General features: G+C 47.0%; 1 protein-coding gene across 1 annotated transcript in view; it reads right to left on the bottom strand.

Moving 5' to 3' along the window:
• CSMD2 (CUB and Sushi multiple domains 2) overlaps positions 1-21,713 on the bottom strand; it is a gene marked incomplete at both ends in the record, with an annotated part of 226,948 nt that overhangs the window by 93,536 nt on the left and 111,699 nt on the right. The window contains 4 exons of the mRNA XM_079545965.1: positions 1,039-1,233; positions 3,050-3,376; positions 13,046-13,228; positions 20,190-20,302. Of these exons, the coding sequence (XP_079402091.1) occupies positions 1,039-1,233; positions 3,050-3,376; positions 13,046-13,228; positions 20,190-20,302 (818 nt within the window). The remainder of the gene's footprint in view (positions 1-1,038; positions 1,234-3,049; positions 3,377-13,045; positions 13,229-20,189; positions 20,303-21,713) is intronic.

Raw genomic sequence — 21,713 nt, 5'->3', positions numbered from 1 at the left:
TCAGAGATACATAGATTTAAATACTCCTGTTTGTGATAGGAAAGGACACCCTCTATCAAACCCACAGACATTTTACTGTCAGCTGCTTGCAAAAGAAAAATTATACAAGAAAATAAGTCCGGCTTCTCTCTCCATAAAATTTATTGAACACAATCAATGCTTCTTATTTCAGTTTCCAAGACAATGGACAGGACTGCGTGCTTTCTGCTGCTCATCCATTTGAACAATGCATGACCAATTACCAAAATGATTTCTCAGCATTAGAGCACTTCTGTTATTCAAAGTGCTGTAAATACCAGCGCAGGGCATCACTCCTCTGACAACACAAGACTTTTCACCTCTAATGAGCAATTTTATTTTTTCCATTTCTTTTCTATAATGGAAGATTTAAAAGACTCCGAAAAAGCTCAGAAGTCTGTAATAAAGCCTTTAATTCAACCATTTCATTTCCCCCATTTCTGCACTGGCTATCACAGCAGTAATGGCAAGAAGATGCAGACACAATTTATGGCTCCTGATTGCCAGAATCAATTAGTAGGGACTGATGTGCCACAGCAAGAGACACGCTGGAGGTGTGCGTGTGGATGATGGCAGCAATGAGTTCACTTCTCACAGGGAAGATCTGCACCTTTCGCTGCTTTCATTACATAAATATTATATAATGTATTTTACATGCACCAAAAATCAGGACAGAAGACGTATCTCCACCTGTCTTCCATTCTCTGTTCTTTAATTCCCTTCATGCCAAGAGGAGCAGGGAAGTTTTCAGTCATCGGTAAATCAAAGCCTTCCATTATTGTTATTAGAAAAGCACCTGTTTTAAGACGAGCTGAGCAAATAAAACCATCTCCATCATTCATTTTGCAACAAGAACAAACAAATTAGAACTACTGAGCTCAGAGCTCATTGGTTGTTGTGTGACTGGTTCTCCCTTCCAAGCAAACTCTTCTGTGCAGACAGTTCCCAACAGAGCTGCACAAAATCATGGCCACGACTGAGAAGCTGAGGCTTAGAAGCACCTCCAGCTCTAAAGTTTACCTTCACATCTGAGCACGGCGTTGTTCCAGACCACGTTCCCTTCCTTCAGGATGCAGGTGATGGTCTCTGAGCCGTGGGTTCTGATGAAGCCCTCATCACAAAGGAAGGACACGGAGCTGCCGAGCTGCAGGCTGTCCCCAAAGCGCTTCCCATTCACAGGCACACCGGGGTCTGGGCACTCGTTGTGCCTAAATGCTGAGAGGCAAAGAGAGGACAGTGAGCTTCCCTTCAATGATGTAACAATAATCAGGTCAGATCACAAGTGAAGAATTCATATTTCCACACCATTTCTATGGTGGCAATTAGCACGCGATCTTGCCCTTGATTGCCTCACAGTGCAGCAACTGGGACCAGAAATGAGTGTGCAAACCATCCCATCTTAGCAACCATTCCGATGTGAAAATGCTAAAATACTCAAAATAGAGACAGATTTAAAAAGAAAAAAAAAGCTCTAAAAATACCACAGTGCATATGATCTACACAGACAGTGCATCCACACAGATGGGACGTGAGTTACCCATTAAGGACACTGTGTGATTTGCTGCCATACGGTCCCCAGCCTTCCTTGTCATCATTACTGGGATAAAAGCAAGGACACAAAGCCATTACCTTTCTACATGTTGCAAAGTTAAGGATGGAATTGCACAGACACATTGCTCTGGTTAAAGGACTGCCCTTTTCCTGCAGCTAAAGCCAGGCCAGCCAACCAATCAGAGAATGAGCCCATAGCCTTAACTTCCCATTAAGTGCATAATTATGTACTATATCTTCACAGGCTCAGAGGTGGTCTTCAGAGATGAACAATATATAAAAGATTAAAGCCTGCAGATTCATTACACCCACATGCTATCCGTTTCTTTAATGCATTTGGCCAAGCACAGTTCTGGATTCCCTACAAAGCATCCTCTGCCTTACAGTAATGTGTTACTATACACTGCTGAAGGGGAAAACATGGGCTGAATCTCTGTCTTGTGCTGCTGGAACTTGTAGCAATATGTTGTCTCCTGTCTCCTATCTGAGAACAGCAAGGTGCCTGAGAAAGGCTCAGCAGTTCCCTTTTGGCAGCTCAAGCAGTCAGAAGACATAAACCCAAGTGTAGCTGCGTCATTTACAACAGCAAAAAAAAACAACAAACCACCTTAAAAACATCTTCATAGAAGGGAAAACCACAGCTCCCAGTGTGGGTACGGACAGATCCAAACTGCCTCCTGCACTGCCAGCATCCATAGGAGAGCTCCTGACTTCACAGCACCCAGGGTTCAATCCTGGGTATGCAGCTCTGCCCCACGATGCCATTCCATGTGATGAGCCCTCAGCCTCCTCCATGTGGCCAAGGATTTCTTAAGACCTCTGAATTATTATTATTTTTTCTTAAACAGAGGATTTGCAATCATAACTGGAAAGGCTATTAATTTAGTGGTGCCACGAAAGGCTATTATAACAAAATCATTTATCAGTTCTGCTGAATAGGTTTAACAATGCTCCTTAGGAAATTATAGGACAATACGAGGATAAAATTACTGTAGCATTCATCTGAGATTTGAAGACTGGACTTAAGTGAAGCCAAAAGTCCCTGAGGAAGTTTCAATGCTTTAGAATATAACAGAGCAACAGGTTTCCTTCAGTGTTCAGAGCCCTGCATAGGGAGTCAGCAAACGATGACAGTGCTGATGGATGGAATCAGCCATCTGGGCCCCAACAGATGCATCTGCTGTCCACGCAGTGAGCAGCACGCAGAGGGGAGGCAGAAAGCCCCTGGCACAGGGCAAGCTGGAGGCTGATGGGATGCTCCATGGAACAGATAACCCTGATTTACTGGTGGACAACACAGCCAGACAAAACTTGTGCAACCAGCTCTGAGCGTGAAACCAATCCTCTGTTACCTGACACGATCCCCACTTTTCAGCCTCACTCTGGATTTCCAATGATTTTGGTACGGTCAGGCTTTTGCCAATAGGCACCCAATGAGAATTTGGAGCTTGAAACGGAAAGCAAAGGATCGAGTTCTTACTGGTGAAGGTAATATTGAAGCCTCTCTTCTCCATGGAGTGATCAGTCTGGAACTCCAGCCTGGCGACATGGCCGCTGCTGGTCAGCGAGGAGGGGATTTGGCTTCCTGAGAAGGTGCCCAGCACTGGAGACTCCGCAGTGCCGCCGTCCTTCACGGCTAGGAAATCAAACTGAGGCTCCACGTCAAAATCATTGAAAGCCAAATGAATTCTGCTCTCAGGTTTAGCTATAATCAACCAAACGCAGTGCAAGCTGCTTCCGTATTCTTCGGGGTAATTCGGCGACAGCACGATCCCAGACGGGGTGGTGAAGTTGAAAAAGCAGGAAACTGCAATGAGAAATCAGCATCACTCGGGCAGCACGATGCTCCCACACGTTGCTGTCGTGTTCCCCAGTGTGTCCCCCGAGCTCAATGATTCCTGCAAACTCCCAACACGGCTCCCGAGGAGCGGTTACACAAAGGAAATGCTCAGTGCTCCATTCACTGCTGCTTGTCAGTGATTTATTTGCATGGGGAAGAAGTGACTTCAAGGTGGCCCCCAGTCCCTGGTTTCGGGCTGATGTGTGCAGCACTGCCTGGATGTCTGCACAGGTGTTGAGCCACGCACAATGCAACGGCTTGGTTTTACTCCACAAAGGAAGTGCCGCTCAGAAAAGCAGGGATTTGGTATTTTGCAGGAGAATTCTCCTGCATATCCCAGCGGAAAATCCTCCTGGAGAATCCAGGGTGGAACTGCAGGCGCTGCCAAATGAGAACATCAGCTTCAGAAGCAGCAGTGGCTCCTGCTGTGAGCACAGCTCAGCACAGCTGACAGCAGCTGCCATCCCAGGACCCGCAGGTGCTGCCCTGGCCGCAGGAGCTCAGGCAGCCCAAGGCCAGCATTGATCTGCAGCTCCTTCCCATTGCAAACCAATCACTGACTTCTGCTGGGCCACCAAAAGGAGGCATCCAACCAGACCGCCATTCCCATGGGAATCATTAAAAGCAGTCTTAAACTGAAGTTGAGGGGAAGAGTGCGTATGGAAAAAACAACTTTACGTCCCAGGAGTTTTCAATATATACTGTATTTCAGCATGACAAGGTCCATTAATTTGAACAACCAAGGCTGCACGTCCCTACTCCATGTTCTTTATACCTTACGTACGTACGCTTTGCTCATCTTCTTCCCCCTACCACACACCCTTGGGGTAAAACCCATTACTTGGAACACAGATCTCACTAATTCCTGGCAAAAGGACATCGCACGGAGGATAAGATTGGTTTCAGTTTGGCATTTATACAATTCTTTGGTTCAGTGCTCACCCTCCCTCTATTATTTTCCCTCCGTCTTCCTTCAGCGCTTAATGGTTTCGGATCAAATAGGATGGACGTTACCGTGACGTTATCAAGGCTAAAAGCTACACAATCCATTTCCTGCTCTCAGCAACAAAGGGAACAGATTAAAGGGAACACAAACTGCAAAATATCCTCAGGATTTTGGCTCTGTGCTGAAATATCAAGGGATGCTGTCAAATAATTCTGTCAGCGTAAGCTCGGTATAATCTGCCAACAAGAACTTACTGCAAATAAATGCAGTCACACACACAAAGATGTGAGCAGGAGGAGCTCCTCGCAGGTGTGAGGTTTCTCCTGCAAGTTTATAAGTCCAAAGTGGTAAATCAGCATCCATGGGATGCACAGCATCACAGTGCCAGCAGCAGTGCCGGCGCTGTGGTTGTGGCACAGAGCTTGGAAATAACAACAAACAACTTGTGGACAAAAGAGAGAAGAGCAGAGAGAGTAGAACAGAAAATAAACCTCTGTCAGACAACAGAAAATGGCAGATTCAAAAAATAACAGCCCTGACGCCCCACACGCCTGCACGGCAGGGAAGCACGTCACACTTCTGATGCTCTGCACTGCACTGAGTGCGGCAGAGAGCTGAGCTGCAGCTGGGATGAGGCAGGACCCCATGGGACCCCACATCCCACTCCTGCTGGGGGGCACTCAGCCCTGGAGGACCACCAGCCCTGACGGCGGCTCGCCCTAAGGGCCAATGCATGAGGTTCATTACCAAAGCTATCTGCAATACGAAGGCGTCACGGATTTATTTCAGGAAGAGGTTTCTTCTTTGAAATAAAGGGGAGGAGGGCATTGGCATGGAGGGGTGCGATCCCACTTCAGCCTCCCTGCTTTACCCAAACGCTTTGCCACCCAGTCAGACACAGCAGCTGTCAAGCAGGACATCAAGGACACCGAGAAGTGCCATCAGAACAAAGATGACAGCGGCCAGGAAAGGTGGAAGGCAGCTGAGCATTACCTGCCTCATGCTGCTCTGAGCATCTGTGACAACCAGGAGCTGTGGGGCCCTGACAGACACACAGAGGTCAGTGGTGCTGCCCACAGCCCATCCGTCAGCAGCACTGAGTGAGGAATACCTGCGGCTCCGCGGCCTCAAGCGAAGAGATCTAAATTAATATTTATTACCGTTATTCTTAAATGTTATGAGAGCACATTTCATTACGTGCGCAGTGTAGGTTCAAATTTATACTGACCTTTGTCAATTACTGCTACTGAGGAAGTAAGGCAAAAGCAATTAGAAAAATGCTGTTATTAAATACAGCAGAATAAATCATGGCAGAACTCAAACAGCGAACTGCCCAAGAAAGCCAATGAGACCCACATCATTAATGGATGAGTGTCAGGTGTTTATTCACATCACTGCAAACTGTCAACATTCTGCCTTCCTTCAGAGCAGTAAGAAAGCAAAGAAGCTCTCACTGTTTCTTGTTCTGAATGCCAAGGGATGCATGGCTGTGCCTGGAGGGCTCTGCCCCGTGGTCCCATGAGCAATGCTCAGCACAACACAAAGCCTATCTGGCAATTATTCTCCAGCACGGCTGCTTGTTTCTGTGCTTTCAGCCTGGAGCTATTTCTGCACTGTCTGGTCACTCTAAGCACAACTTGCTTCTCTCTGCCTTCAGAAGCTGATGGCTGCTCTCATCCTGCCATGAGAACCCTGGGCTGATGCTGGGGAGAGCACACACCTGCAGCGGATGGAAGGGGGAAAGGCAACAGGTTCAGGAGCTGAAAACAAAGCAGGGAATCGCTGTAATGAGTTCAGTCTCCATGGAAACAGTACAAAAATCCCAACTTCTCTCTCAGCTTTCGGATATCATTCCCACAGTCTGTGACCACTTGGGACACAGCCTGAAGACAGGAACATACTTTCTGCTTTGCGTTTTGTTTTTAAGTAGCTCCCTCCTTGAGGCATAACTTGATGATGGACTGGAAAAACAGGACCTCAGCAGGAGCCTGGTTAATAACTGATCGCTCACGTTGAGAAGCACACGTCCCCAATAGCTAACAGGGTTGGAAGCTCAGGGCACTGGTTCCAGCTGTGAAGCAAAGTGCTTTACTTTTTGCATTTTCCTTTCTCTGTAGCTACTCCCTCAGTAAACACATCTGCATCACAATGCATTCTCCTTCTTCAACCCTGGGGCACCAGCAGGGCCAGTGGGAGGCGAGGGAACAGAGTCTGAAGCAAATATTAACCAGAACATTTCTGTTTTTGCAGAGCAACAAGCTCCCCAGCTCGCTCTGATGGAGGAGCTGTCACTGCCAGTGCGTTGGCCAAGGGCAGGAAAGCAGGTATGCTGAAATACAAGAGAAATGGGCAGGCTCTGGGCACCAGAACATGTGAAAAATATCATCAGCACTCTTAAAATGGATCACACAGAAATCTACGTGAATGTGGCAGGGAGTTACAATGCCAAAGCAGGTGTCGTTTCTACCCAATCGACACAGGAGCAGCGACCAGGTTGCTGGGAACAACGAAAGCTTTTCAGCTCACTGGGAGATGCTGAGCAGCGCTGCGCCGTTTGCCTGCAGGACGTGAGTCTGCCTCCACAAATCCCACATCTCTGCACACAGAGTGCCTGAAGGGCAGCTGCTGCAAGACAAGCAAGGGCTCTGCACGTGTGCAGCTGCAGCACGGGTGGTGGTGGCTGCACAGCAGTGACAGACTGCAAGGTGAGCTGTGTGGGAAGCAACACCGTGAGCCTTACAGATGCATACATCAACTCCACCTGCAAACTGGAAACGCCCCCGCTGCAGCTTTCCCAAACATCAACCCCACTTGTAAAATACTAACATCAAATAAGGCAGACACGAGGAAACTTCTCTGCAGACTGAATTAAAGGCAGCAACATAACCCACATGTAACCCCTGTTTTCTGGGTAGAGAAAAAGGAGAAGGAGATAAAGATGACCTCCATGCTGATAAAAATCAGTAAGTGTAATTTCAGACTCAGACTCACGTGAAGAAAGACAATACATCACGCTGTGAACTGCAGTCAGGAATATGGACAGATGCCTTGGCACAGGACAGCTCATTTGCACCAGCATGGAACCTTATCAGGGTAACAGCTCCACTGGCTCCATCAGGAAAACAACAAGCACAGAGATGGCCCAGTGAAGTGCATCCTCCTGATGAGAGATGAGCACAGCTGGGGCCAGGCTCTGCCATGTGCAGGCTGCTGCGCTGTCAGCATCCCGCTGCAGCTGGAGAGCCCGCTGTGCTGCTGGAGCATCACCAGCCCAGCAGTCAGCAGGCTCAGCTTTCAGGCTGAAAGCACAGAAACGCAGCAGCCTCGTCACAGAGCATCGCTGCTAAAACAGGATGGCAGCACAAAAGAAAGCTCCCCAGGTCCCTACCAGACACCAGGAGAACGCACAGAGCGGCAGGCACAGCAGGATGCTTGTGCTTCTGGCTCTTCAGCCACTAACAGATCCCAGTGACCAAGGAAGAAGGCAGGCTCTGGTTGGACCCAGGTGGAGCTTGGCTTTCCAATGGAAACGGAACGACCGAAGCAAGCACTGTCCTTTGGGAAACATGCAGCTTCTCTGACACAACTCTCCAGGAAGAGCAGAAGCAGGAGCTCCCAAGGAAAGCCTCATAAGGTCACAGAGAGGGGAAAAGGAAAATTCTCATATAGGCTACACCAAAACAATGGATGGGGAGAGCTGGAGACAACAAGAATGCCATTCATTGTAATTAAGGTCCTTACAGTGCATTTCTGTCCAGCACAGCACTTAAACATATATGTCCACGTAGGCAAGAATTTAAATCTCAGTGCTTTGATAAACTGGGCCTGCAGTGCAGAAGCAGGACTTTGAGGGAACGTGACCTGCTTAACTTTAAGAGCAGAATGGTCTTACATGGCTGCAAACGTGAAACAAGGTTCTTAACAAAAGCTACAAATCCCTCATGTATACAGAGATCACAGTAATCCTACTTTCATTTAATTTGCTTCACCTACTGCTGCAGAAAGAATGGGTCTCAGTGGCTCAGGGGAACAGCGGTAGATACAGAGCATCTCAGCAGATTTGCTTCTTTGAACCCAGCTGAGGTTAATGGCGAGCAGAAGGCGTTAACGGGTCCCAGAAGATGCACGTCTGTGCAAAGCTATGAGCCAACTCAATGGGCAGCAGGACCTTTCCCTGGTGGGTTCTGAGCTGTACAAAAACCCAGGGCACTGCTTTGCTGAAATGAGAGCAAACATCACGGTAGGATGAGGTGACCCAGCAGCTCCTCTCCCAACTCGTCTGGCAGAGGCAACTGGAGCATCCCTCATCATTTCAGGATCACTGTACCAGGGTCCTTCATAAAAGCATCAATTAGAAAAACAAAAGCAAACAAAAATACATGGTAAAACAGCTCGGAAATAAAAACATCCCCTGCGCTTTTTCCAAAATCCATTATGAGCAACTGCATCTCCCCGCAGATAAACAGCCCAACGTTAGCCAGAGAAATAAAACCTGCTTACAGCAGGAGGGTGGAGCACATCGTGAGGCAACAACTGCAGCAGCACTGCATAAAGAGGAATTAAGAATAGAACTGAAACATGAAGAAAGCACACTGCGTTGGGTTTCACTACAAGAATGGGAACCTGCACTACAGTTTGGAGCAGCCTACGAAGCCTCCCTTTGGGATGAAAAAGTCTCAATTCCTTTAACAGAAAATTCTCTAGAATTTCAAATCAAAGAATAATTGGGCAATGAAAGAATCATCCTGGTCATCTTATCCACCCACCTCCTTAATACAGACTGCAAAGCAATTCTTCCTTCCTGTGGGCATCCAGGAGGGATTAACCCATCTCAACTCAGCGCTCAGGGGTGGAGAACCCATCACTGCACTGCTCCAAGGGTTAACTGCTCTCAGTGTTAAAATCTACTATTTTTAAAAGGCAAACTATGCTTTTAGCACTGCTAACCTGAAACACACTGTTCTGCAAATTACCCTTCACAAGAAGATGGCACTGTAGGGTACTGCAAAGGTGGGCAGGAAAAGAATACAAAGAGAAAGAGAGAAAGAAAGAAAATAACAGCCAATTGACAATTTAATTTAGAGCTAAATGGAAACCTTACCAAGTGATATGAAGTGACACAGCTCTGTTCAGAACACTGCTGGGAAAACATCAACAGCACTTTGCATTTCTGCAGACAAAACCCAAACGCTCACAGCAGACAGCACACACCAAAGGTTTGCTCCTCTGCTGCAAACTGCAACCTGTGCTTTGTGCAAAGAGGAGTCCAGGTTATGCAGCAGGTATCACACACTGAGAGAGGATCAGCAGAACAGCTAAGGAAGTAGATTCTATATTGCTACTGAAGGATCAGATGTTTGGAAAGCCTGGAAAAGTGCACAGCTTCCCAATGCCTTTGGAGATGGCTGCGCTGGCACAGCACTTCTGTGTGAAGGATGGGACTGTGGGCTACAGGATGGTCAGAGAGCCTCAGAAAGCTGTGAAAATGGCTTGAAACAGCACAGCCCAAGCTATGGCCTTCCATTTAAACACACACACACACATTTATCCCCCCGCCTCCACGGAGCCCCAAAGCAACACCAACCAAACACCCTTAGGTTCACTACAGAGACCTTCACCCCAGGTTTGCTCCACACCTCACCATCATAATCCACACTGTTTTCTTTCTCTGTGTTTTACATAACTTTGAAACACTTGAAGGGTCCACAGGGGGAGAGCTGAGAGACAAAGAGCAGCAGGGATGGCAGCTCTTCCTCTCCTTAGTGAGGAAACAGATTATGGTCGCATAAAATGTTTTGTAGTAATGCTTTCCACTGCAATATTTCACATAACATTCAGAAAATGAGTTTTGCCCTGCTATACACGAGGAGGTTCAAACAGCAATTGCAGCCACTATTTGGAAGCTATGCTGCTATCACAACGCCCAGCTCCTGACTGCATCAGTCCTGACTTCTATCATCATTCTCACTGCAACATCTGAACAACCCACAGCTCTTCCAATAGCTGAAATTATGGGCTGGTTCCCCATTTGTAAACTTTATAACCTCCTCAGCCACACATAACTGAAAACTTCAGCTTGAATATTACATCCCTTGCAAGTTCCTATCATCAGAGCAGGAACTTCATCTGAGCAGCGCAACCATTTCCCAGGGGCAACATTTATCCACATGACACCTCCTACGCCCATTTTGCTGTCCCTCACGACTTCAAGAAAACCAAACGTGGCTCAGTAAGAAAGCAATGACTTGAGTTGCCCTGGGGTATGAGAACTGCCTGAGCCCCAGCAGACAGAACAGCTCTGTAATTTTAGAAAGGCAGGGACTACAAACCTGATTTGAGCACTAGAACACGTGCAGAACAGGGAAAAAGAGAGAAAGAAGGAAAGGTGTTCAGTAAGCACACAGCATCGACCCAGAGAACCACAGGAAGCAGAGCCCACCTATGGATGGATGAAGCACTACGGATGTGGTGCCAGAAGTTCTCAGACCACAGTGATTTGAGTATCTCAGATCATCGATCCAAACCCACACAGCAGGGACTCCTTGCTTAGTAAGGGGTGGAAAGGACCTGCATCAAGGAGTCCTGCAAGGTTCTTCCAGTGACCCACATACTCACCCTGAGCAGTTAAGGGATGCAATGAGGATGAAGAGGGAGGTGCTGTTATCACAGAGGCACAGAGTCACAAATTAAGAATTCGTCACAATAAGCCAACGCATTACTTTAATGGTTTGTGTTGCTTTGTCATCACAGCCCCAGGAAATGAGCTCTCCACAATAAATTGTCTGCTCACAAATCACTTGCTCAGGACAGCAGGATGCACCGTGGCATGCTGTTCAATCTTCTGCATTTGTCATGCGTTTGCAGGCAGTATCAGAAGCACTGAATTGTTTGCATATCCCAACCAGCAGCACATAAATCAGGTTACCTTATTTTCCTGCCTGATACCCAATACACTTAATGGTCTCCCAACATTACAGAGAGTTGTCACTAATTCCACTACAGATTTCATGCCAGGATACACATTTTGTCGTGCCACCTCTTCTGATTCATGAACACCAGTGTGACACTCTCTAGAATAAGTAAATTCGAAGGCAGGGGAGCAAAGGTGTAAGAAAGCAATGGAATACTTTCCCCACGACCTGCATGTTGCCACATTGATTCACTGACATCCAGTATTCTGAGGGTCACAGAGAACAGAATGCAATGACTGTTTCTTAACTAAAAAATGTATGCCTTTATGCTGCTGATTGTTGGCAATTGCAGTTTGATTTGATGCCCTCTTTCAGTTTCTATGTACAGAACAAAGACAATCCTGCTTTGCTGGGAAGCCTGTCCTATTGCTACCATGAGAACATCACCTCACCCCCGGTATGAACAACAGGTTTGCTCTCACCACAAACTATCAGCAGGAACCTCAGCCAAATCACCAGCTGTTTTTATGAACTCATCTCCTGGGAAAGCAGTAAAACCTTCTGAAGCCAAGCACAGCAACGCCCTGACACCTCCCACCTCTAAGACACCCCAGGAAATTCCACTTTCCTCATCAGCATCTCTAGCTGCTTTGCTTCATGAGAATACCACGAAGGAAGAAAGGCATCTGGAAAAGTAAAAGCCCCAATGTAACTGCTTCCCTTCCCCAAACAGACGTACAGAAATACTCAGAGGTCCAACCACAGTTTGCAAAGAAAGGCGCTCACTTGAAAACTGATGCCCACAACTGCCCAGAGTGGGGATGCTGAGCCCCTGCAGCCCCCAAAGAACCCAGATCCACCTCTGCAGCAATACATTCCATCCCCCCATTGGCTGTATGATACCTTTGGCACGGATCATGTTCTTCCATGCTACAAATGAGCGTTTTACACTGCATTTCTAATCCTGGTGCATTTCCATGCATAGTGAACACACTTCTAAAAATTCACATTTCTGCTCACTACCCTTCTTCTCCCCACGTTTCTGTCCTTTTGTCTCTTGCTCAGTTGAATTTTCATTCCCTATGTTTTTTGGTTAGATTCAGTCTCACTCCATGAGAGCACAGCATTTGTTCAAAGTAACGCAATCCAGCAGAGCCACGTAAGTAGAGATGAAACACAAAGAGTTTGCTTGTTATCAGTCACAGAAAATGCAGATATTTTTGTGAGTTTTGGTAAAGCTCAAACAAAACGTGAAGGTTCAGTCACTACAGTAATGCAGACTGCCCAGTGTAACTTCAAAGGATGTGAGCCCATTAAAACCCAATGGGCGCTGTGCACGTAACACCCATTTGCATCTGGAAATGTTACCCTTGGTCACTACTGAGAGCATAATATCCTACTTCTGCTGAGAACTCGTGCAACAAATTAAAAATTGAGGTCCAGCAGCAGGGAGCCTGAATATCATCAGACATAACGAAAGAAAATTAAACGGCCAGAAATAGAATTTAATTCAATAGATTTTAAATTTCGCTGTCGACGCCCCATCTCGGCTACAAGAAGTGCTTCTTTCTCTCCAGAACCGAGCTGCAAATGCTGGGAGGGCAGTGGGTGCACAGGGCTGTGCCTGTGGGTGCTGCCCCCAATCCCTGCCCTGCTGGGAGCACTGAGCCACGACTGCCTGCAGCTCTGCCATCCCAGCACGGCTCACAGACAGCACCAACATCACCGCCTCACCACGCACTGAAAGCATCTCAGAGCCGCCTCCTCTCACTGACTTACAAACACAGACAGGTTTCTGAGCAGACCACTGGCTACTCTTTTGGCAGGTAATTGTTTTCTGGCCCTTCAGCTCAAAGGCAGGCTGGCACTCAAACTTCAAACTGTCCCCGTGGCGAAATGTGGATCCTTCTCTTCTGCCGTAGGCCGGAATGCCGGGATCCCCGCAGCTCCCCTGGTCGATCTCTGAAAGAAAGGACAACAGAAGCAGTGAGGGGATGGCTGTGACCCCAAGCAGCGCTGTGTGTCCACCCACGTGTGCCTGGCACGGCCATTGTGAGGCCCCTAACGAACACAGCCACAGCAACCTGACTGCCAGGACTCGTGTTAAACCACACGTACCATGGGCAGACCCTGCAGCCTTCGGCCATGAGCACAAAGGCACGCAGTGCTGCAGCATCGCTGTTTGCTCCCTCCAGCCCCACCACCTCCCATCCCATTTCCACGTGTGGTCCCGAGCTGACAGCTGATGCCTTCCTGCGTGCTCACTGCTCATCCTTCTCTGTGTGCATAGTGGGACTTCATGTAAGCACGCGCACAACTCGCTGTTATCTGCTGCTCCATATGATTTCATTTCAAAAGGGCCCCCTGCTCCGCATCACCAACACCGACAGCTCCTCGTTGCTTCGCAGTCATCTCACTGCTCAGCATTATTCATCTGCCTCACATTCATCTCTCCTTGCAGCCTCCCCTGCTTTCTGTCCCCATCATCTATGATCAGCCTCGCTGTCTTCTCTCCCCGTTTTCAATTTCTTACACCAAATTGGAAACTTCTTTTATGACATTTTCTTTACAGAAGAAAATCGCATAATCCCAGATTTGCATGACTCCATCTAATATTCCAATTTGGTTTGAATAACAACAACGACCTCATTATTATGCTGACTTGAGGCAACTTAGATACAGGTGTATTATGAATAGAAGTCACGACGAGGCACCTCGCTTCTGCTACCGCTGCGTGCATCCTGAACTAGAAGTCACTGCCAGGTAATGAAGCATCCCCAAAATAATTTAACATAAATTAATATTAATAGAAAAGTTGGTGTGAAGTGGGATTCTTCTTTCGCCTGTCACTGGAAACAGTTTGCTGGGATTTGTGCATCCTCCTGCGGGCTCTGAATATCTGAACGCTGCAGGTCTGCACTGCGCATGAGGGATAAAAGGTACAGCAGTTCAGATGGTAAAGTAGCACTGAACTACTGAACTGTACACTACTCCACAAAATAAAAAAGCAGAAGAAAGTGTAAATCGTGGGAAGAAAGCAGAGCTTCAAAAGTCACGGAATGGTAACAAGATTGAAGGGCGGAATGCATATTTAAACATGCACTGCCGTGACCTGAAACAGACGCAGGAAGATGATAACTTCTTCTGCCAGAACTCAACAGCCCTTAGAAATGAATTCTCGTTGTGCCATTCCTTCTCACCCCTCGCAGCGCTGAGAGGCGGCAGCAGTGGGACCCTGCAGGCTCCTTCCCCCCATGGGACCCTGCTGCTGGGGATGCACCACCCCTGTGCTCCTGGCTGCACAGAGCCCTGAGCCACAAAGCCTGCAGAGCTCTGCTACTGCATTCCCAAGGGTGAGGGGTCATCCCAGACCTGAGTTCAGACCCAAACTCCTACTCTGCAGCGGCTATAGGAACTGCAGTGAGAGGCTGTGCAGAGATGTGCTGTGCTATGAAGCTCCAGCCACCACAGAGGGCAACAAGCAGAGCTCCAAGTGTCCAGCATACTCAGTGCCTTTGTAAGATCAGGACATGCTCTGGCTAGCAGGTAATCAGAAAAAAAATGTAGCCAAGCAGAGAAAGAAAATAACTCCCTTTTGAGCCTCTGATGAGAAAGAATAAAGGTAACAGGGGTGCTCTCGAGGTGCTGATTGAATGGGTGCTGCTCTGCAAACCCATCTGAGCAACTACAGAGAGAGAAAGCACCAATATAAGAATGGCAGAGACACAAAGAATCACATTAACGTGTTTCACCACGTGTGTGATCTCACTGTCAGCAGCATGCAAACAGAGCCAGCCCAGTTCCTTACTCACAGAGGTCTGGAAACGGCATCTCTGCTCTGAGCAAATTCCCCGCTTCCTACATTTCTTTTCATACATCATAAAATTCATGAGATATTTGGCAGAGCTGAAATTCCAAAAATGAGTGATTCAGAAATATCAAAACACGTTACTTTGGTAAGATTGAAATGTTTCACCTGAAGAATGTTTAAGTACAGTCGTTTCCCCACTAGAATAATAGAAGTCAAAACCAAACAAGAACATCCAAATCAAGTGTTTTGACACTGTTTAAAAGAAACAAGTTGAAATGAATCTTTCAAAATCCTCTCTCAAATATTACATTGTGCGGATGGCTTTTTGACAAAACAGTCGTTTCCATCAGAAATTGGTTCAGCAAGAATTTCCCAGCTGCTCTCTGGGCTGTGTGTGCTGGGGGTGGGCGCTTTGCTCAGCACTGAGCAGCCCACAGCGGTGGGGGACCCTGAGTGGCAACCTCAGCAGTGTGGGCAATGCTGTCCCACAGCCAACGCTCCATTTGGCAGCACTGGACACACTGCAGAACTCCACATCTCATCGTTTCTAAGGGGGCTCAGCATCTCTGCTCCTTCCTGACTCAGCTCTGCATGAACTGGAGCATCTCGGAGATGCAGCACTAGCAAAAACACATCAAAGAATCATATCACAGAATGGCCTGGTTGAATAGGACCACAATGATCATCTCATTCCAACCCTCTGCTGTGTGCAGGTCACCAACCAGCAGACCAGGCTGCCCAGAGCCACATCCAGCCTGGCCTTGAGTGCCTCCAGGGATGGGGCATCCACAGCCTGCTTGGGCAGCCTGTTCCAGTGTGTTACCACAATCCATATAATGTGGGATTTGTGAGCACTCAGAAGACATACCTGAGGAAATCATACAAATATTAGCTCTGGTCTGAAAAACCCTTAAGAGTATACTTAGTCTTATACACACAGTTTTGCATCTATATTAACTTTGCTTAAACTAATGAAAGCTAATAGTGTTAGGAACCTATCTTTAATGAGCCGGGAGCAGGGAGTTTCTCTTGTCTAGCTCTTTGAGTTGATTCCAGCCACGAGGAAAAAAGGCTCTAATGAGGAAACAGGACAAGAAGGAGAAGATAAAGCAGAAAGGAAAGCACCTTTCTTCTTACTGCATTTCTGTCACATCCCTCCCATCCAAGCTGCTGTTGAAGGGGAAATGCAGAGATGGACCCTCCAGGCTCATTAAACCCCACAGTGCGATGTCAGATCCATCCACTGAACTCAGGTGAAACTCAAGTCCAAGGGACGTGACCTGGGGAGCAGCTCAGGCCAATGCACTATCAGCTAAAAGCCCTCACATCAGCCAGCTCAGCAGTGTTTTATGGCAGGAGTCGATATATTGAATGGAAACACGCAGTGGGAAACCAGCGCTGCTTCCTGAGTTCACCACGAGCCTAAAGCAAGGCAATGCAGAACCTAAGAACAGATACACAGAGGTGTGAAACACCTGCAGCCACCCAGCAGCAAGGTACAATTGTGTGTGAGGACAGAGGAAAGGACACGTGCATGCCAACACCTTTGTAAGCAGCTTGTCTGCTAGCATCTACCCAGAGTTCTGTATTTACATCTAATGCATATGCACAAAGAAACGTGGCAACCCAGCAAAGCTCACCGACCCAACGCCTCGGGCAGCACCAATTTGATTAAGACCAGAAAGGTCAGGAGAGGAGATCTTCAGGCTGCAGCTCCTAAGCCTCTTAGCAGCACAGCTCTCTGTCTGAGCTGCAAAGCTGTCCTCTCCACAGCCAAGCACTTTGTCAGCATCCCAGCAATAATAAATACTGTTTAATCATCCCCTGCCTGCAGCACGCTGCTGCCTCAGAACACAGACCTCAGCCAGCTCTACCCACACTAACCCAGTGCCAGCTGAACCCCAAACCGTATTCGTGCTTCTGAGGGCCTGTAAATGAAGTTCTAATTTGAGATTAGTGCCACCTTATGTTAAAAAACATAGAAATAATTTAAATATATGATTACATTAACAGCTGCTTTTTCCTGCTTTTGCACGTTTTAATATTTTTCTGACAGTGAATTCTGGATTGCTGATTTTATTGGACACTACTGCTTGTAATAACCTCAAGCTCACCAGGAACAAATGCATCGCACCCCACACACACCTCCAGCTTCACCAATGGGGAAAATAATGGCAAAAGGATAAGGCCTGGGATTTTCAGAAGTACATTTATCTGTATGGGAGTCTGAACCTTGCCCAATGAACCCCACATTTCTCACCAAGTTTGGAACACGTTACCTGGAGGAACGACTTAAAGAAAGCTATAGGAGGGGGATGGCCTGGGAGCTCCCAGAGAACTGTGCCAATGGCTGTGGAACAGCAGCCTGCCCCAGGGGGAAGGTATTCTCTGAAGCTGTCTTAGATTAAAGGGAGAAGAGCTGGGACCCCACGAGGCTGCAAGCTCTCTCACATGCCAAGCACTAAATTGCAGCACCAATCAGCCTGCTACAGTTAGGAGAAGGGTAAGAATTTTGCAGCAAAGTAGAGCTTAGTCCAGATTTCCTCCGACAAGCTCTGCAAGTCCAAAAACATTGTTCACTATTATGAGAGAATGTCTGTTTAAAAGGATAAGCATGGCTGCGGTTGAGACATAGGAGATTTAGAAGTAATCTTCATGAGCATTAATGAGCCAGATCCTCAGCTGGTAAAGACTGACACAGCTTAATTGAAAATCAATGCTGTCACACCGATTTGCACCAGCTGAACATGTGTTCCAAAAGAATCCAATCTTGCAGTGCAGATTTGGAAAAGAACAGAACCCAGACATCTCATGGTTTGTATGACTCTTCCTTTACCCACAGATGAAGCAAAATTCCCAGGTAGGTTCCCCCTCTCCCAGATCTCCACATTAGAAATCTGATGGCACATCGCCCTCCTGAGCACGTCCTTTCCAGCAGGTCCTAAAATCCATGCACCAATAAGTCTCCTAGGTGTAACCATTTCAGCCTTAGCAACTGGCTTTATGATTGCATTATACCTAAAAGGTACACTAAAACTTGCATGTTTTAGGATGCATGGCTATTTACTCTACAAGCAATGCTCTGCTTTTCTAGGAGGCAGATTTTGGTCCTGACTTTATATTGCTCCATTAGCTGTAATTTTCCTCTCGCAGTTAGGAAGAAGTGTGCCTATAAAACTGGTACTGAAAGTTGTTAGTAAGTTAGGTATAATTTCATAATGTATTTGGCAAGTGCTAATTGCCTCTTACTTAAATGGATCTTGCTTTGCAACTCAAAGCACTTGCAAAAATGAAAAGAATTTTATGGAGTCAGCTGATCTGAGGTCAACTGAACCTCAGGACAGGGCCAGGCACACAACTGTATTTTTGTTCATGCAGAAATCCATTTTGCAAGGTCACAGATCTGCTATACAATGACTGCAAAGATGCCCAGGAAAAGAGAAAGGATTTGAAGAGCAGGCAGCAGCTCCTAATACAGCAATCTACAGATGAAGCCACCCATAACATCTCAGCAAGCCAGAGTGGGGAAAAGTCAACTTCCTTATAGACCCACAGCTCATAGAAGAACAGCATAAACCAAGGCCCCGTATCTTTACACGACTAGAAGAATATGCCCACATTGCCCTCGGGATGAGACTGACAAATGAGATCAGATCTGAAAGCAAAGCTGGGGAGTGCCTTCACCCCTCCACAGCAGGCAGGTGGAGGTGCAGCAGCCGAAAATCAGTCACTGACAAACGTGGCAGAAATCGACATCACAGTGACTGCAGAAAGCGTGCTTTCAGGCTGTACCACCACAGCCACTAAGACTGAAATAGCACCATTACGATGCTCCCTGGACAACCAGGCTGGATTTGCCTTTTTTTTTTTTCCTTCCTCATTTCCACTGTCTTTTATCTATGTCTCTAATGACTTTCTGCTGCCCTGGTCTTGCAATCCTGTAAATAGTGGAGCACTGTGACCCAGTCCCCCTCTCAGGCACTGCTCAGCCTGCTGGTCATGCTGGCATTTGGTCTGACCAGGTTTTCTAGTAGGTCAGGTCCCTTCAGGCTCCTAACTGATGCTGCTTTAGCATCAATCAGCAGCACTAGGGGGGTCAGCTCCTGGCCCAGCACAATGTGACACTTCCCTGAAACACAGTAAGTCCAAGGGAAACATTTTAAATATGGATGAATACTAATGTGCACTGAGGGCCCTTGAGAGAAACAGTTTGATTTAAGCCTCAGTGCTGCTATCAGCTGTTGCAACTCAGACCTTTCATCATCAGCCCCCATGTCTAGATAAAGATTGTACGCCTGCTTTTAGGCATCAGAGCTGAGTAAGCCATCCCTGATATCAGCAGGTTTGGGACAAAACTGAAAACGCTTTGAAAAAGAATTCAAGACAACAACAAAACCAAAAAGAAGATGCAAGTGTTCCCATGCTGGAGGCTGCATCGTGGCAACAAGCTTATCATAGATAACAAGCATCCCCTGGTGGGTGTGAGCCCATCAGACAGAAGTTCTTCGGACCCATCAGAGGAAGCCGATGCTCCGCCGTGCTCACACACTGTGAGACCACAAAAGATGGGAATTTGTGCAAAACCCAGCAGCATCTCTGAACAGAGACCCAGGCAAAGCTTCAGCTAGAAGCACTGTTCCCTTACATCAGTTAGAATTAAGGAGTACTTTTTACTTTCTCTAACTTTGCAGATACCTATAACAGAAATGATAGAAGCTTATGGCAGAGTTCAGCATTCCCATCCTAATTCATCTGAAGAGTTTCTTTATAAAAGTCCCAGAATTAATTCTCCTTCCATCTGTAATACTCCAGATTAGCAGCTCAGACCACTGATAACTCCATCTCATATTCTTGCACAGTCTGTTGCAGATGTCATCACTCAGCTGAAGCTCACCAACTCATCCAAAAAAGCAGATGAGAGGGCAATGAAACATTAACCATCCAGTCTGCTCTCATGGAAATCACAGAAGCTGTTCTTATTGGAGCAAAGCTTCAATTTTAAGGCAAATTCTGAAGAGCTTCAGTACGTGGAGAAGCTCCTTTCTCACCAGCAGCTGAACCCATCTCATCTCCTTTTAGAAACAGTTATATTCTGAGAGACACCTGAGTTACCTTCGTACGTTGCTTTGAATCCCAGCAGGTTACTGACACTGTCTGTCTGGAAGAGGAGCCACATCTGGTGCTGTGTGCTGACAATGAGGTCGGGGACTGTGGTGCCTGTCAAGCTGTACAAACAAATGAAACACATCAGCAGTCTGTATGCATCCTGCACCTCAGTTTTCTCACCAAAATACAGGTCACTTACACCTCTGTGGGACAGCATACAACCAGGACAATGCCTCTACAGTAAGAACAGCCCCCAAGACAGAACACTGCCCCAAATCCTGAGAGATTTTCAAGGCAGATGATGCTCTCAGTGGGTTTCTGCGTTCCACATACAGCAATGAGTCCTTTAGCAGAGTTGAGGGCCTGCAAGTTATTATCACCACTGCTTTAGTAACTACAGTTTAGTACCACCATTACAATATATTTATCCAGCATCAACAGTAATCATTTCCTTTCTCACTGAAGCAAAACATAAGCAAAGAAAATTCCCACAAACCATAGTGGTGACTGACTCCTCTTAAGACCTTTTAGAGATATTTTCTGGCATTCCCAAGTTAATTTCAGCACGTTCTCTGCTGCGTCTCTTTCCCAACAGAGAAATTTCCACCAGGATCTCAGAAAAGCTCTGCAAGACAAAGCACGAGCCTCCAATCTGCTGAACATCCTATGAACCCCTGGAAAAACACAACTAATCCCAGCAGCGTGGGTTGATCAGGGCAGAGCCCACCCCACAAGGACGCTGCTCTGAGAGTGATGAGATTAAGAAAAATGCCACCAATAAAAGCTGCATTAATGAGGCATGTTTGGCTCGCTCAGCCTTTGGGATTAATCACCTCGTTGTGGTTCAACACAGCTTCAGAGCTTTATCCTCCACCCACACAGCACCCGTGCAGGCAGTTCCATGCACAAATGCCCACTTTGAGCACAGCTCCTTCTCTCTGCTTCTGAAAGCAGAGTCCCGGTGCGTGGGAAGGGATCGTTACTCCAGCAATACGAGTGCTGTCTGTCCTCGTGGCAGTGCTTAATGCTATTATACTATTTCTGCTAAGGTACCACCTGAGATCAATTTGTAAGTCACCGTAAGCGTAACTATTGCAGGTGGATAGGTGGTTTCTTCTGTAGTGTTTGCTTAAACCTAAACACATACATATGTATAGATACAGCCTCTGCCTGGCATCGTTCTCAAGTATGACAGCAGCACCTGAAAGACTTGATAAAATGGAACCCCAAGCTCTCAAAGCAGAATTACTGCAACCCAGAGCTGCAAGGGAACGAACCCAGCAGCTGTGTGTTGATAGCATCTCGTGAATAAACGGAACTTGCAACCTCCAGGCACAATTATGGCAATCCTCACTTTCCTGGGTAATTGGAGGCAGTATGGCTCATCTGCCAGTTACAGTTTGCTCAGAGTGATGCAAAACGAGTGCTTGAAGGGTTGTGCTATTTATTCCACCTGCTTGACACCCTTAAACCAGCTGCCTGCTGAGTCCAGGTTTTTTCCCATACCCACACAGGCACCTAGCATCAGAA

This window comes from Tetrao urogallus, assembly GCF_951394365.1.
Source record: "Tetrao urogallus genome assembly, chromosome: 23".
Lineage (NCBI taxonomy): Eukaryota > Metazoa > Chordata > Aves > Galliformes > Phasianidae > Tetrao > Tetrao urogallus.
The sequence above is the reverse complement of the archived record's forward strand: the minus strand, read 5'-3'. Positions and strand labels throughout refer to the sequence as shown.